Source organism: Pipistrellus hanaki (genome assembly GCF_964339955.1).
Source record: "Pipistrellus hanaki genome assembly, chromosome: 9".
Taxonomy (NCBI): domain Eukaryota; kingdom Metazoa; phylum Chordata; class Mammalia; order Chiroptera; family Vespertilionidae; genus Pipistrellus; species Pipistrellus hanaki.
This window is the reverse complement of record NC_140511.1, coordinates 53,013,376-53,031,193: the sequence shown is the minus strand read 5'-3', so window position 1 is coordinate 53,031,193 and position 17,818 is coordinate 53,013,376. Positions and strand designations below refer to the sequence as shown.

Below are 17,818 nucleotides of genomic sequence, written 5' to 3'. Positions count from 1 at the left end.
ACAAGATAATTGGCCTTGACATTGGTTAGAGGACCTCATTTCTGGCATAAGATCCAGAACTCCCGTTGCAGTAAATTATTCTGTGGTGGAAACAGTAACAATGTGGATTTTCTTGCTTAAATCAAAAAAAAACTAGACATGTTTTTGATATCTTCAAGTCTGATTTCATGTCATTTTGTTTAAAAATTAGGTAATAGATTTCTGGTATAAATTTCGACTTGGCTGACTGGCTGTCTGCATTCAGAAGAGGCCCCTGTAACCACAGTAGTCAGGATAAGTGGGGATGCAGATGCCTGGAGGTCCCAGCACAGCCAGACCCAGAAGCACAGGAGAGAGGGGGTGGAGGGCGGGGGGGCTTTCTGGAGGTGCCGGAGAGGCAGCTGGAATCAGATTGGGAAGATGCTTGGGAAAGAATTTGAGAGAGAAAAGTAGAGTAAGTAAAGAGGAAGCTGTATTCACTGTTAACTGGACAGAGAGTTGAGGAGCCGTGTGATGCCAGGGAAATAAGAAGAAAAGAGAGGCCTAGAAGGATAAGTAAAGAGCTAGTTTATTTTTTTTTTCGTTTTTTTTTTTTTTCTTTATTGGTTAAATGTTACATATGTGTCCTTATTTCCCCATTACCCCCCTCCACACTTCACACTCATGCCCTCACCCCCCTGTTGTCTGTGTCCATTGGTTAGGCTCATAAACATGCATAAAATTCCTTGGTTGACCTATCCCCCTTACTCCCACCCTTCCCTACCTTCCCTCTGAGAGCTAGTTAGTTTTAAGGACACTCAAAAAATAAACCCAAGGAACACAATGTTGGTTTTAGAATCCTGTATTTATAGCATACAATGAATTTGAAATAGTAAACTGAATAAAAATAACAACAAAAGAGCCAATGAAAGCAGCCTGGGCGTGAATCTGGACAATGCGCTGGCATGCTCTGGGAGGAGCATGGGCTTTGGAGTTGGTGAGATGCAAACACTAACTGTGCCACCCACTTGGGCATGATTTAACTTCCCTACCCTTCTGTTTTCTCATGTGTGAAATGAAACAAATAATATGCTTGTTGAAAGGATTCAATGAGGCAGTGCTTTTAAAAGTACTTTATGTAGTGCTTACTTAGTACAATATCAATAAAGGTGAATTTCTATCATCGTTACTATTAAATATGGATTTACTATCACTGTAAAACTGTACATTACATCACATTCGATAATCAATGAATTTCTTTCCACTGCAGAACCTTTTCCGGTAAAGAGGAGTTTAGGCCACTGTGTTATGTCAGGATCCTAATCTAGTAACAGATGAAGACATGCAAAACACGATGATCAGATTCTCCTATATTATAAATGTTTGCATTTCTTAAAATCATGTTTTTAACGCCAAAAGTACAATGCGGTATAATTGACCTACTCACATGCTAACTAGAGGATTTATTAAAAATACCAATTCACAATGGACTTTAGGAAGTATAGTCATATGCAACACAACACCAATTTAAGACCCTGTGATACGTGTTTTCTTTCAATCCTGCCATTGTATCCCTGAGACTGTACATAAGCTCTTTTGATCAGAGAATCAAAAGTTTAAATTTGAGACCCTTTGTGATTTCCACACTTCTCTCAGTCATGTCCCCTGTGTATCTAGCAATACATGGGTCTCTTTCACCATAGTGTGGGAGGCTGTCAAAGGTTCCATTTTAGTTCCCTAGTACTTGTTTGAAAATCTGAGATGCAGTAATTCTGCTTAATTTAGTTCCCTTTACCAAAGGGTACACTGAAACAGCTCTGGATCAGACTATCTAAACACATGACAATGCTTGTAAAATCACATGGTCCTCTAAACAAGAGAAAGATATGGAGGTTTCTAGCAGTCCTATGCTGAAAGGGTAGAGAACAAAGGTTTAAATCCCTATCTCTGCCTGCATTATGCCAAATATCTGAGGAATTGTCCTTACCCCATTGCCTCAGAATAAGCCTGGGGGCCTATTTTGGCATAGTCATGAATATGGCTGTGCTATTTGAGGAAGAGTTCCTAGAAGCTAGAGAAACTAAGATCATTGGCTGCGGTGGGTAGAACTTTGAAATTTAGAGTAAGGATCCTGATTTGGGTCATTGGGGGTTGCGTTCTTTATGGAAGCGTCATTGTAGCCTGGGGATGGGCTATAGATGTGCAAGCAATGGCCAGTGGATATCGCATTCTTTAATCCTCAGTGCTGAGTATTTTCTTCTGCCCTGCTTGGTCATACTTACTACATAAAGCCAGTATTATTCCCACTTAAAGAACTGTCTTCTCTTTTAGATAGTTGTATTTGATAGATTATTCACTTCCTGGGGTTCAGCTTTGGAAATTGGTCTGCATTAGATGTGATGTTGCTACAAAAGGGAAAAACAAACAAGAAATTGAAACATTGCTATTGATTTATTGAGGGAATAGGTAAGGTCAATATTTATTGCTGATTTAGAAAAAACATGCATAACTTTCAATCCAATAAAATTTTGTTCAATGTGGTCATGCATTTTACTGATGATACAACTAGAAGGTCAGGGAGTTAGGTTGTTTTTAACTTAGCTGCTATGAAGTGAATTTATTAGTAATATGAAATGGAGTAAAGTTAGCTCTTGGATTTAATGCCCTTGGTCGACAGGTTAAGTATCAGAATTTTGTAATAATTCTGATAAGAGTACTGTTAATGTTGAAATGATATTCATTAGGATACATATAGCTACAATGCTGTCTTTTCCTAGAGAACTATGGCCAAATGTACCTCCATTTGAAAAGCATTCAATAATTTATCATGAACTAATAGAGGATTATGTAGATATTATAAGATATTTAATTTGGGGCTACTTTTGAATAATAATATTGGTAAATTATTGACTACTTATCACATGCGATATACTATGCTCAGGGATTATACAGACCATTGCAAATACAACAGATTTGTAATATTCTCACAATGGGGTTGGAAAACACCATGTTCAGAGATGTTCAATAATTTGTTCAAGGCCACACAGCTAGTAAATTGCAGAGTTAATATTTAAACCAGGCATATGTGAATGTGAAACATATGCCTTTTCACTATTACACATACCTCACAATTAGAGCCTACAAATTGTTTAGAGGTTGTATGTGTAGTGGTTAAGAACATAATTCTGGAGCCAGACTATTCCAGCTCAAATACTAGATGGGCTTCTTCCTGGCTCCAGAAACTAATGCAGAGTGATCTTTATACCTCTGAACTCTCCATTTGCCAAACTTACTTAAACTCTCTGTATCTCAGTTTACCATATATAGAATGGAGATGACAATTTTACCTACAACATGGGACCCTTCTGAAGACTTGACATCTAAAGTGCTTAGAACAGTCTCTGGAAGATAGTAAGCCCCAAATTAGAGTAAACATAATTATTCTAGAAAAATAATGCTATGTGCCAGATAAATATTTTATATTATAAAGAATCGCAGTCTTCTGCCTTGTGCTATATGCATTGTGAACATTTACCCTTTTGATCTTAATTCTAAAAAGGTCTAATCAAACCTGTAAGATACTTATAAATATAATTAATTAGCATAGACAAGCCATACTTATTTTCAGTATTGGCCTTCTGTAAAGAAAGCTGGATTAGAATAAGTAAGGTAGAAAGATTGCTTTTATTTCCATTCCTTTCTGCACAATCAACGATAGAGATGTATAATGTGCGGGTTTATCCCCGAATGAAACAGGCTTGGTTGCCTTCATTTATAGATGCTGTAAAGGTCCGAAGGTTCAGCAAACAAGAGAGCTTTGCCAAAATAAATATGTAGTTCCTTTGCAACTGGCAAAGCTAGACTATACTCTAGAAATATTCTGGTGATTTGGAAACCATGCCACTATGCTGGATTTTATCAGGGTCAGCCTGGACTCTCTCCGGGTCAGCTTATACTCGTTACCTAGGCTGGGATGTGAGGGTTTTTAGCCATCTCTGCTCATATAAGTTGCATGAGCTGCATGTGTATGCTTTTACAAACATCTGCAACTTTGGTTTTGATGTGCACATTCATTATTTGTAAAGCCCGATAGTTCCCAGCTATTCCTGTTTGTGAAATCTGCAGTGTTTGAATTTTGACTTTGCAATTGATCTGTAAAGGAAGGAAACATGCTTTTTAGGAAAGTAATTTCCAATAGACAAAGCTTGAGCATACTGGCTGGATTTTCCATTTTGCTAATTGATTAGTCAGTCAATTGGTAAGGGCCTATTTGAAACTAGCTCTGTGCCAAGCACTGTACTAAATTGATATAATACATGAGGCATTAATTCTGTGAGCTTTCAGAGAATGCTATAGACAGATAAGCCAGACACATACATGAATAGATGAGCAAATAGTAGTCATTATATGCAAACACAAAATATATATTGCATAGTGCTACACATAATGCATAATAAAATACAAAATTTTATAGAAATAGCAAGTGCAGCTTAGAGGAGGAGAGATTACTATACATTAGGACCAACTCTAGGTCATCCTTGAGGAAGAGGGCTTGAGGTTTGGATAGGGTCAGCTGGTAGAAAGTAGGGATAAAGATTTATATTTAATGTGAAGGAGAATATGAACACATGGGAGGGGGGGGAATATGGAAATGTTCAATAATAAAGAAGGAAACTAGGAATTTTCCTGGCAGTAAGATAAGTAAAGACAAGTTAGATAGATAGGGTGGAGCAATAATTTAGAAACTCTTGAAAGCTAGGCATCCTCAGCTATAAATAGCTATGTTCACATAATTTTTTAGTCTCTTTTTATAACAACAATGAGATAGAAAGACATTGTGACAGATAGTTTATGGTTTTGCAACTATAGAATTGGTGGGAACTTGGAAGGGGTCTCAGAAGTCATATTGTTCAAGCAGCCAGCCATTGTAGGAATCCACTCTGAGTTATGCTCAGACTCTTTGGGACCAGAGAGCTCACAGCTTCCCCAAGGGAACTGGTGTCTGTGGAATATCTCCTCATGCTAGAAAGTTCTTTTCTTTTACCTGAGTCTTAATCTGCCTTTTGGCTACTTTGTAGGTTAGTTCTATTCCTTTTCTTTGTTCTCTTCTAGAACAAAACTTTTCAATAGTTAGAAACACAACCATTCAAATACCTAAAGATGGTTATATTCACATCTCTTCAGATCACCACCTTCTCTTTCATATATCTAGTCTCATTACATGTTATCTTTTCTAAATTAGGTTTTACAGTGGTTTTTTTTTTTTTCCATTTGTGTCCCCTCACATTTATTAGCTTGTTCGTTCATCCATCCATCCATCCATCCATCCATTCATTCATTCCATGTATTCAGAAGATTTTTATTGAGCACCTTCTAGTTCTAGGTATTATCAGTGAAAATGCCCATCCTCATGAAGCTTTCATTCTAGTTGGAGAAGTCAGTCAATCAACAAGTGAATAAATAAATAACAGATGGTAATACGTACCTTAGAACAAGGTAAAGTAGGAAAAGGGGTAGGGTGTTTCAAACGGTAGAGTGCAATGTTAAACAGAGTGGCTACAGCAAACCTCACTGAGAAGATAAAACTTGGACGAAGACCTGAGGAGGTGAGGGAGCAAGCTGTGTAGCTATCTGAGAGAAGAACTGGACAGAGACAGCAGCAGATGCGAAGGTCTTGAGGAAAGGCTGTGATTGGCTTGTTTAGGGAATAATGAGGCCAGAGTGATAGGAGCTGAATGAATAAGTGAGAAGAAGAATAGATGTAATAGGGGCCCAAATTGTGAAAGGACTTTCTTGACCACTGTGAAGATTTAGATTCAGAAGAATACTGTGATCTGACTCAGGCTTTAAAAAGATCACTCTATCTATTGCATTTAGTGTCTGAAGAGACATGGCCTGAAATGGCCATGCTCTTACAACAAACCAGATTAGAATTGATGGTGGCTTGGACCAGGTTTGTAGGGGTGAAGGTGGCAAGAAGTAGAGAGATTCTGGATATATTACTGAGAGAGGGCCGATGGGATTTGCTGATGAGTTGCATATAGGTTTGAAAGATATGACCTGAGCAAACAGAAAGCTGAAGTAATCATTAACAAAGATCAGAAAGACCATGAAATCAGGTATTTGGGAGAATGTTCAGGAATTTAGTTTTATATCTATAAGGTTGAGATGGCATTTTGATATCCAACAACAACAACAACAATAATAATAATAATAACAATAATAGGTTTTAGATATAAAACACTGGCACTTAGGAATATAGTGCTTACTATAGATAAAAATTTGAGAGTTGTCAGCACACATAATATTTAAAGCTACAGAATTACACAAGGTCACCAAGAAAGGGAATTTAGACAGAGAAGAGAAGAGGTTTAAGGATTGAGTCCTTGAGTACTTCAGTGCTTAGATCTCAGCAAGATGAGGAGGATGCATCAAAGATTAGATGGAGCAGCTAATAAGATAAAAAGAAGACTGGGAGGGTAGTCTTGGAAGACAAGTGAATAAAGTATTTTAGCAAATAGAAAAGTGATTCACTGTTTCATATGCTGCTTGTGGCATAAGTGAAGTAAGGTGACTTTTGAATTTAACAGTGTGGTCATTGGCAGTGTGACCTTTTCAAGCTTTGTCTCAGTGGAGTATTGGTAGTGATAAAAGTGGCTTTAAGAAAGAATTGAGTAGAAAAAATAGAGAGACTGAATATATATAGTCTTTTAAAGAGTTATGTTTAACAGGTGACTAGGGAAACAGAGTAGTAGCTGAAAGGGGATGTCAGTCAAGAAAAGGTGTTTTTTTTGTTTGTTTGTTTTAAAGCAGGGGAGATTATGGCATGTTTACATGCTAATAGGAACAATCCAGGAAAGGTGGAAAATTGATAATGAAGATGGGAGAGACAGCTGCTGAAAAGAGGTCCCTAGAGCAAGAGTAGATAGATTCAGTGCTACAAGCACATTGGATTATGGATTGATCCAAAATACAGGAAGGCATGCAGAGAATTAGGGGCACAGACAGAGGTATTGGATAATGTAATGATGGGAACTTGTGAAAAGTTCCTTCTGATTACTTCTAATTTTCCCATGAAATGGTAAGCTAAATCAGCTGAGAGTAGGGATGGGGAGGAGACGTTGAGAAGGTATGAAATCATTATCTAGCAGGGCAGAAGAAAGAGTGCAAGATGATGGTTGAACGGCACCAGAGGTCAAGTTCATGCTCATGAACTTAGAGACTAGTAAGCATGGCAGTGTGCTTTCCCAGCTAGGTTGCGCTGAGTGGCGTAGTCACAGAGTTGGCTGAGAGTGAAAGTTTTGCCAGGTTAAGAATGTAGAAATTATCTGTGAGAGACTAATTGCAGCATTTATATTGGGTAAAGAATAAATAAATATCAAATAGTAATAAATACGTTGAGGACACATTGGGAGGGAGGGACAATGAGTGTTGATTGAAGGATCAAGAAATTGTATATCCTTGTGGAGTGGGAGAATTGTTGCACTGGGGAGTAGAGGAAGAAACTGGGAAGAGGTGGTGGTCAGAGAGTGGGATATTTAAAATTGAGGTCAAGGAGAGGTTGCAATTGGAAATGACAAAGTCTGCTCTGTGATGTGAGAGTGAGCAACTGATACAGGGAGGGGGCCAGACCCTCAAAATATAGAGACGTTCAAGAAACGAAGACAGCAATGTGTCAAAATGATCATCTGTGTGGAGAATAAGTCATCAAGAATTAGGCAGGAGTAACACTGGGGAGAGGGCCACAGTGAGCCAAAACCTAACATCTGTAAGGAATGAGGGGCAATGGCCAGGCGGGAAGTAGATAGGTCAGTGGGTGACATTGTGTAGTATCCCTCAACCACCCATGCTGTTGAATATCATATGCATCTTTTTTTTTTTTAATTATAAACTGATGAACAAAAAGATAGATATAGAGACAGTAAAGCAACAAGTAGACTGTCAAATTACAGCAGGTAGGGTAGGGAGATCTGGGGGAGATAATAGATCAACCGAAGGACTTGTATACATGCATATAAGTACAACCAATGGGCAATGTTAAAATATCATATGCATCTTGCTCCAGAAAATAAGCTGTACAGGTGTTTTATTTGTCTGTTGATATGTTTTTAGTGACCCATTACCAACTTAATGTCCAAATACTGTTACATGTGTGAAACCTGCTTAAAAGAATTTGATTCTGATTCAAATTGCTGAGTATTTTACCGGTAGTGTGAGCTTGCCTTTCTTGCCCCAGGCTCGGTATCCAGGAGAGCATTCCTGAGGTAGGAAGCATTTGCCGCCTCCTGGCTGTGGGGTTTGTGTGGCCTTGGACAAGCAACTTAAACTCTCTGAAACTTAACTGGTTACTTCATCTGTGAAAGAAGGCTCATTGTGATGGCTAATTGTGAAGATTAAAGGAGATAACGCGAGAGCATTTAAGCATGGTCCCCAGCATATCATAGAAACTCAATTCAAGTTTTATTTAGCAGAGCTAAAATTTGGTATTTTGAGTTAAAACACTGCAGAAAATGACCACCTAGTCTTGGCAAAAAGAAAATGTCCTTTGTGAAAATAAAGTATGTGATCCGCTAGCTCATGTATGGTATGTAGTGTGTTTACAGATTAGCCCACCAGATTGGGAATTCTGTAAAATGGGTTTACTGTTGCAGCAAAAGATTTTTCTCTATACTCATTATATGATTAAGGCAAAATTATTTGTATTGCAATTACCCAAATTCAGTAAAGTGTTTAATGAGGCCTTCACTGCCTAGGGCAGGTTAGCATAACAGTAAATTGTGTTAATTTGCCCAAAACTTAAGAAGCTAAGTGTACTACTGTTTTTTAGAATGTGGTTCTTTAAGGGGGAAATGAGTATTTTATGAGATGTTTCTAAACACAGATTTTGATTTCTCTATCATCTTCTCCTTCAGGCATTTTAAAAATCACCATGAGCATCCTAGAGAGTAGATCAACAGGAAAGTAACAGGTGCTTAGTGTCAGGGCGATAGCAACAGGGCCGATGGGAATTGGGACCTTTCATGATACAGAAGCATGGTGCCTTGTGTATCTATAAAGGAAAGAGTGATGGAATCCAAGTCAGGCGACCTCAGTTCATAAGACTCTGCTGGTAGGCCTTGCTTTCTCCATCTGAAAAGTGAGCATAATGGTATCTGATGGGGCTGCCATGGTAACTGAATGAGATGAGAACAGATATTATATATATATATATATATATATATATATATATATATATATATATATAAAATGTTAGTTAATGGTGATGGATTATTAAGATACCTTCTAGGGAATAAAAGAGTTTGTTAAAGATAACATTGTCAGGTATCTCACAGAGTGATTCTAGGCCATTTTCATCATCCCTTCTCTGCCAGGAAGGAAGGGATGCAGGCCTTTTTGAGAAAATTATGCTCCTCTGGGCATGTCAAAGAATAGCTAGGAACCAAGCTAATTCATTGATTCAGGGTACTTTCCTTTGAGACTGAGGTGGACAGAAAGCTTCAATGATAATGTGGAGGGTCAATAAGAACTATTTAAGTGATGGACTGACCCGAAGCCATCAGTTTTAGAAGGTGAAAGGACCTTTCACAACTCCCCTCACCTCAGCTTTTATAAATATATGAGGCTCAGAAAGGACAGTTACAATAACATTTTGAAATAAATGTCAATTATAATCACTGTGCATTAAGATTGCAAAAACTGTTGCATTCATGAGAATGTTGTTTCAGCCGTAGCCTCTGAACGAGTTTAATCCTTTTGACCTGTTATAGTGACTCAAGGGCAATTGAGACAGAGAGCCATGTCTCCCTGCACAGGGAGAGACTGAGCTTCCTAACAAGTCTGGTAGTTTATTTGAACTAGAGGCACATCGTGATGGAATGACCTGTTTTGACCAGGTCTTGGCCCCTGCTGGGATCTAGGATGAGGCCATCAATGTGTGTAATTATGCTAAGTGGCAGAAGTCTCACTGCTCTTCCCTTCTGACTCCTCCAACCCCAGCTCCAACCCAGGGCCTCTGGAATAATGACATCCAAGATCCTTCTTTAACTAGGAAAATAGAAGCTCCTTGAAGGAGTTTCCCTATGAGTTCTGCCACAGAAGTAAATAGACATTTGCATGGATACTAAATCTATGTTTTGTTAGATCTGACTCTTTGGGACCCACCAGATCCGTTCTCATCTTGATCTTTCCTCTGTACCATTCTCAATCCCACTTAACAGTGTCATTATAATATGTCTCATGTCACCAGTATACTATTTTTTTTTTTTAATGTTCTGGGAGAATCTTAAACAGCAACCTCACATGTAACTTTATGGAATTGTTCCAACTGTTACCCAAGCTTTTCCAAATGTGTGATGTTATAAGTACCCTGCTTTTACATAGCAAAACCATCAATAAATTGCTCCATGGTATTGCTTAACCCCCAACCATAGCATGAGGGAGATTTGCCGGGCTCCTCCAGGGAACACCTTTGCCACATTTTGTCATTTGCTTGGAATGTCAAACAGGGCCCTCTTTTGGCACACATGGGGGATGACTCTCAAAGCCACACAGAAGAGCATGTATATATATAGATGTTTCCTCCTGTTTTATTTTACTTTTTTGAATCTATACAGGCAACAGCCTCAGATTCCAATCACCACAGGAACAGGTGTTGTGTATCCTGGTGCTATTACTATGGCAACGACCACACCATCACCTCAGATGACATCTGACTGCTCTAGCACCTCTGCCAGCCCAGAGCCCAGCCTCCCGGTCATCCAGAGCACTTACGGCATGAAGACAGATGGCGGAAGCCTAGCTGGAAATGAAATGATTAATGGAGAGGATGAAATGGAAATGTATGACGACTATGAAGATGATCCCAAATCAGACTATAGCAGCGAAAATGAACCCCCAGAAGCTGTCAGTGCCAACTGAGGAGTATTTGTTTGCTGAATTAAAATACTCTGACATTTCATCTCCCCTTCCCCAACAAAAAAGTTCTTAAAGAGCCCGCATGCATTTGTGGCTCCACAATTACATCAGCAGAATGGTCTTAATTATTTTGTAAAGTGTGAGACAGATTAAGTTTTCCCTGATTTTTCATGAACTTGAGTTTTTTGTCGTTATTGTTATTGTTGTTGTTGTTGTTTTTTTCAATTTAGGTGAAGACATATTAAATATGAGACACCAGGACTTGAAAACTTATCTCAACCCATAGCTGTCTTACAAGTCTTATATTTTTGTCTTACTTTTTTTTTCTTTTGGATGTTGATAAAGGTTTAAGTTACTGTTTTAGATGGGGTTAAACATTCTCACTCAGGTATGCTGTGCCGGCCTACAGGTTGTGAATGTGTTTTTATTCTGAATTACTTTAGAAAATAACTGAGGATTTCATTTTGTGAAACAGAACAAGTCCACGGCGTGTGCAGCTGCATGTAGAGCATATTCAAAAGGCCTCGGAATTCCATGTGTCCATGTGTAGAGTTAAACTTTGAATGTGCCAAACTTTCTCATCACTTTTGGATCTTAATATTTTGAAAAGTCTTAAAGGAGACACTGCAAAGTCTTAGACAATCTTTGGCATCTTAAAATAAAATAGCAAACCAGACCTTTTTTTTTTTTTTTTTTTTTCCAGAAAAATGGTAAAGTACTCAGGAATCTGGAGACAAGATATTGTAAGGAATGAACAAGGTTGCCACAGTGCATGTACCCAATCATGTTTGCCTCTTGACGTGCCATCAGTGTGTCACGTGTATGATGTGTGCACACCAGAGCGATCACCACACCAGATACCGACACGGTGGTCTCCTCTGCCAGAGACCACCTCTCACTACATCCATCATCCCTTTGCCTTTAACCCTGACATTCAGTCTTAACACATTTTCTCTTAAATAATTTATTCATTCCAGAATGTCAAGGGTCCACTTACTATTTATTTTTTTAAAAAGTTGTTGGTGGCATTAATTTAATAATTCTTGTTTTTTCACCTTCCTTCCCCAAACAACTTTTCAGTCCTTTTCACCTCCTTCTCCTGCTAGACACAAAGGATGTACATAGTGATTTTGTCCCCAGAGCATCTGGAAGCATTTCTGAAACAAGGTATTATTAAATACCTTCGTGGTTTTTTTTTTTTTAAACATGAGTGTGCATCGTGCTGCAGGGCTGTGTATTTGGATATAGGTGCAGAGTCTTACACTTCAACAGCTAGGCTCTTGAGGTTTGCTATGACCTTGAGTCTCTTGCCAGAATCTCCCCTAAGTCAGCTCAGCAGCAAGTGGTAGGATCTGCCTCTGTGGCATTTGACCTGAAGGTCATGCAGCAGAAAGAGTCAGCATCAAGGATCAAGGGTGGTGACTCCCAGCAGGAAAGTCCCGCAGCTAAACCTATAGCCCAAGGCTGGGGGCCATGGAGGAGGCCACAGTGACTGCTGTCATGGGCTGGCACCTTTACACGGAGTTGCCTTGTCCCACCTGGCCCATTTAGGGGATTCTTTGCAAAATCCCCAGGATGCAAGAAGCCATGTGACAGACTCTACGAAAAGACAGAGGCAGAGAGCCATGATACATCCAGAGGGTGAAAGAAAACCATAGGGAAGGAGAAGGAGGGGAAATACATTCTCTACAGGATGTCCCCACTGTTATCTCGGGGAACAGATCACTCCTGGAGCAGCAGAGGAGTTCCTTCCGGCTCATGTGTCCTCTGTCTGCAGCCTCCTTGTGAACAAGATTAACCGCACTTGTCACACAAGGACTTTTTTGGAGGTGTGCTCATAGCTTGGGAGGCAGTGAGATTGGATTCCCCATCTCCTCCTCATAGGGATCTTAGCCTGATCGCCTATGGGGGAGGGAAGCCATCACTAGAGTAATTCAGTTGGAGAATGTCTTCGAATGGGACAGTTCACCTCATAGGACGACCCAGAATCTGATCACTAGAACATAGGAACGGCCCCCTCAGATTTCTTGAGCCATTTTTGTCACTTGGAAGAAAATAGTGTACCTTCATATTTATTTAAAGAGTGCTCAAGGCCATACTTCATAGCAATAACTAGCTCTAGCCACAATATACTGGCTACATCGTTAGCTGGGAGTGCTCTCCATAAGCTGATTAAGGTACTGATAGGAATGTTTTGTTCTTAATATTGGTTGGGGATTGGAACTTTGTTTTTGTACATTTATTTCAAATGAGGAGGAGGTCATTTTTTTCTTTAAAAAATGAGTATTTATTATTGTCTTACTGATTTCTTTTGAACGTATACCTCTCCTCCTCGTTCATCCTCATGTTTTTTTTCTCACCCTCCTTGGCTTTGCTTTGCCCTCTCCACTCCTTTTTTTTTTTTATTCTGTTGCATAGGTAGAGTGCTGTATGGCTAGCATTGTAATGTACGTAATTAATTTTGCACAGAGGCAAACATTTAGAATAGTAGGTTAATTTTGTTTGTTTTATGACCATGCCAAAATAATATTCTGGGCTGGTGGAGAACAAAGGACTGTTCTTTAGGACTGAAACTTGATTTCACTTGTAGTAAAACAAAACAAAACAAAAACAACAAAAAAACACACACACTCACAGATGTTGTTTCGTAAGTGTTATAAGCACTGGATATAAATGGTATTTTTTATCACTTCTGACTAATGTGAAACTGTTGTACGAAAACTACATGCACAAAAGTCATCTGTTTCGACTCGTGTGGGCTTGCCTCACAGTTGCCGGATTTGAGTCATTTTTATGTCTTGTTATTTCATTTATTTATGCAAAATACATGTGTGTATGAACACTTTGTTTTAGCTCCAGCTCTGCCCCGGCACTGGGGCTCAGTTACTTCGAGCCGCGCTCTCGAAAATGAAAGGCTATTCAGGAACGATCTGATTGTAAACACCCTTGCATTGGGTCGAACAGTGATGCTGTATTTGAATCTAAATTCTGCGCCTAAGCAGTTTATCCTATTTATTTAGCCAAGTTTGGCTCTAAAAATCCTTAGAAATTCAGAACGACAATCATAGGGATCACTTCATTTTCTCTGCAGTGGGGCTTAAAACAAAGTTGTTGTTTTTTTTATGACTTTACCATCTCATTTTAGATTTGTTTTTCTCAATGTGTAAATATAACATAGAAATAGAGTTTATTTTTGGTTCATGAATACTTAGTGAGATATAAGTTATGTATTTCCTTTCTGTTCTCTCTCTGTACGTGTTGGTCCAGACTAGAAGTCGAGGAGTCACTGCTCCGCGTGGAGGGTAGTGGGTTACCAGCCACTGTGAGGGCACTGCGTCCCACTGGCGCTGGGGTGAGAAAGCCCTTCCCTCAGGCTTCATGCAGTTAGAGCCCGCTGTCTGCAGAATCAGACTTCGGCTTTTTTTTCTCAGAAAGCCAATGAATGGAACATACCAAGTGTCCAGGACAGCTGGGAGAGAGCCCGTTTTGCTTTGTGAATCCACATCCATTGAGTAAGGTAAACTCTGTGACCATTTTTAATAGCAAGAAGCGTGAATGTTATTACAAAAGCAAAAATCTGCCCCTGAGATTGGTCATGAAGTAAAGTCCCACCATGCCAATTAAAGGAAATATTATTAATAAACTTTTTCAGTGCTTTTTATTTCGGAGTGTCTTCAAATCAGAGATAAAAAATTATCTCCATTTTGGTAAAGAATTTACAAAGTTAGGGTTTCCATGTCACCTAGCATAGGGACACTGGCAGACAATCCTAGCCTAAAAATGGACCATAAGAAATAGGAAGAAAGAAGAGAGAAAGAAAGAAAGAAAGAAAGAAAGAAAGAAAGAAAGAAAGAAAGAAAGAAAGAAAAGAAAGAAAGAAAGAAAGAAAGATAGAAAGAAAGAAAGAAAGAAAACAAGTTAATCTGTGGGGCAGGCAGGCACTTTCTCTGTTTCACTGGCCCATGTGATGTAGTGTCTTCCCCAGAAGGTCTGAGAGCTTTGTTGTTTTCACAATCACCCAGCTCAACCTTTTAGGAGCGCATCAGTTTGCTTCATTTGGTATTTGATACTCCCCAGCCTTGTCCTCAGGCCCGGTTCTGTTTGCCAGGGTCCTGACACCCACTGGAAGGCCAAGTTCTAAATTCAGGTGTGGGCTCAGTGCTATTGAGCTTGTCAAAGTCTGGCCTCCCCTGAACATAGGCCCCACCCTCCTCTGGGAGCCTGGGTGTGTGAAAAGGGTGTGACCACCCTAGGCGGAAATCAAAGGCTGCTTTCTTTTCCTGAGGAACCCCCATCTGCTGCTTCTTTGGAGCACCCCCTACCCAGCCAGGAGCACAGGCGCTAGCTGAAAGCAGGGACTGTTTCCAGGAAGTCCATCTGCCCACAATAGGAAAGGAACCTGGTCACTTAAAAACCACAGCCCAGGCTGCTTATCTCAATTTACTGATGCTGCAGAGAGGGGACCTCTGCCCACTCATTAGGGAACGAGAAAGAATCACCTAGTAGTTTTAAATCATACGAGAAGCCCTGTACCAAGTGCCAACAACTGCAAACTGTGCAGCTAAACGAATGTATTGGAATTATTTCTGGGTCTTCCTTTCTGATGAGAAAATGACAAAGTGGTTGCCTGTAACCTTGCCTGATTCTATACACGTTTGTCTAAGGACTGAGTTGGCACTTAAGCTCACTTCTCCAAGTATCATATTGTATGACCTCATTTGTCCTTTTACAAAAGCACTTGCATCGTTTCCTTCAGTCCTCTGAACCCTCCCCCACCAGCGTGTTCTCTTCCTTAATAAACAACTTCTATCTGTTATTTATGCTGATCATGTTCTGTTTCCGATGCCCTATGCTATGGAGCATAACCCTCTGCCGATATCATTGAAAATATTGATATGCAAACACATTTCCTTTTCATCCCCAGCCCCTCTTTTCCCTTGGGGACAGATCGCTTTCCCAAAGCTCATGAACAAGTATTAGAAATGCTGGTACCTTCTTGGGGTGGGGCTAGAGGCTGGGGGGAGGTGGGGAGGCAGAGGGGCAGACGGGTAACAATGCAGGTCCTCTTCTAATTGGTGTCCGTGGCAATACGAAAGCTTGACGACTCAGTGACATTATCTTGCTCAGTAGTTTCTTATTCCTGAAGAACCACAAGCATAAAGCGGGCCTCAACGCTGGTGCTCTTGGAGTATGGGGGATGTGCAAATATTTAACTGTGTGTGTCTGCTGCACATTGTAGGTCCGCTTGTGTGCATTCTCCGTTCGTCTTCCCTTGTCATATGTGTTTTTGCTTTTTTGGAAAGTGCGGTCTTTATTGTAACCTTCGCCAGCTTGTAGCAGGTTAGAATGCTTAGCATTTCTGTTCATGCCTTATTGTATTTTGCCATGTGTAAAAAAAAAAAATTTTATTACCATAGGCAAGCTTATAAGCTGTTACTACATAACTTATCTGACTGTAACTCTTTTTATTTCCCCGACATTGTAATTTGTTTGTGATGTATATTGTGAGATTGTATTTTATGTTAATTTAATCAGCACAATTCACTGACATGCTGGACTGACATGCTGGCTGCTGTTTCCAAGTGTAAAGTGCGTGTAGGGCTGTTGGGACAACTGCGACTCTGTTGTCAAGGTACTGTGCTTTGGTTCCCGTAGCAACACTGCGGGCGTGGCCCTGGTGAGCTCAGGGCACTCACCACCCCCTGGAGCCAATCTTAACTGCAGGTTTTCTTTGTAGAAACTCTATGTATAACGCAGGTACCTGCTTGGCCCATGGCTGGTAACTATTTGGGCAATTAGAGAAAACAAAAAACCATAAAAACTAGTGTCTATTGCTGCTTTGAATATGTTTGAAAGTCTGAAAATGTAAATAGTTTATCAAAAAAAAAATCTTGTACAGTCCAGTGTAAAGTTTTTAAATGACCTTAAGGGTTGCCATCACATCTTTCTCACACTCTCCTCTTGATAATGGGAAGAAGAAAAAAAGTTTGCTAAGGATTCAAGAAATGGGGGCGGTGGGGAATAGAATCTGTTCAAATTTATAAAGGAATGAATCATTATTCTTAGCTTTGTTGCATCCACAAACTTCTTGGATTTTGTTGTGCAGTATTGATGTGAGACAAAACTCAATATTGGATGATCCTTCAGTGGCATTTTTCGGAGTCTCTCACCCCACCCCCCGCCTCATCATGAAGGGAAAAGACGAAACCGAAAGACACGCGGTCTTTCTCTATCCTGGTGTATGTTGGCACCTTGGCTACTTTCTCCCCCCCTTTTTTTGCACAAGGTGCTTTCCTGATATGTTAACCATGCCATCTTCGGGTGATAAATGTACATGCCATGATGGGGCCCAGGCCCCTCAGGGGAGTTTCTATACGAACTGCCTATTTATGCTCATTTACCTCAAGACTGTCCTCTCTACCCTTAATCTAGTCGTCATCACTCCATCTTTTGTACTGCTGTTGACACTTACAAATTAAAGATAAATTTTGTTTTATGACCTCTGTGTATGGCCTTGTCTATGCCCTGCAGACTGTTCCGCTCTGGAGCCCAGTAGGCCACAGGCTCCATCGCTCACTGCTGGAGCCAGCAGAGCCCCTGCCCCCAATTTGAGCTGCTGTCTGGCTGGGAGGTCGGTCTCTCAGAAGCCCTCATTCCCCCAACCCCCAGCCCGGGAAGCCTTGCCTACTCTCTTCCTTGTGAGCACGCGCTGCTGCAGCAGGAAATGCTTGTGGATTTAGGTGGTAGGAACAGGAGCCAAAGTGGATTTTTTTGTCAAGAGAAGATGAGAAAGAATCACTTTCTCTTTGCCTGACTCCTCCAGGAGAGGGAACGCTTATCAAAGCTCTGAGAATCCCGGGGTATGAATGAATCTCATCTGACACCAACTTCTGCAAGCCTAGCAGCCACGCGTGAAAATTGCCACACTTCTGGAGCCTTCCCCTCC

At 40.2% G+C, this 17,818-nt stretch overlaps 1 protein-coding gene across 8 annotated transcripts in view; it reads left to right on the top strand.

The window, feature by feature from the left end:
* The window catches only part of SOX6 (SRY-box transcription factor 6), a 522,879-nt gene extending 505,508 nt beyond the window's left edge, over nucleotides 1-17,371 (top strand). For all 8 annotated transcript variants that reach the window (XM_084895473.1, XM_084895470.1, XM_084895466.1 and 5 more), the window contains one exon: nucleotides 10,572-17,371. In XM_084895473.1, coding sequence (XP_084751599.1) covers nucleotides 10,572-10,875 — 304 coding nt within the window. In that variant the 3' untranslated portion in view covers nucleotides 10,876-17,371. The remainder of the gene's footprint in view (nucleotides 1-10,571) is intronic.
* Nucleotides 17,372-17,818: the final 447 nt, after the last annotated feature.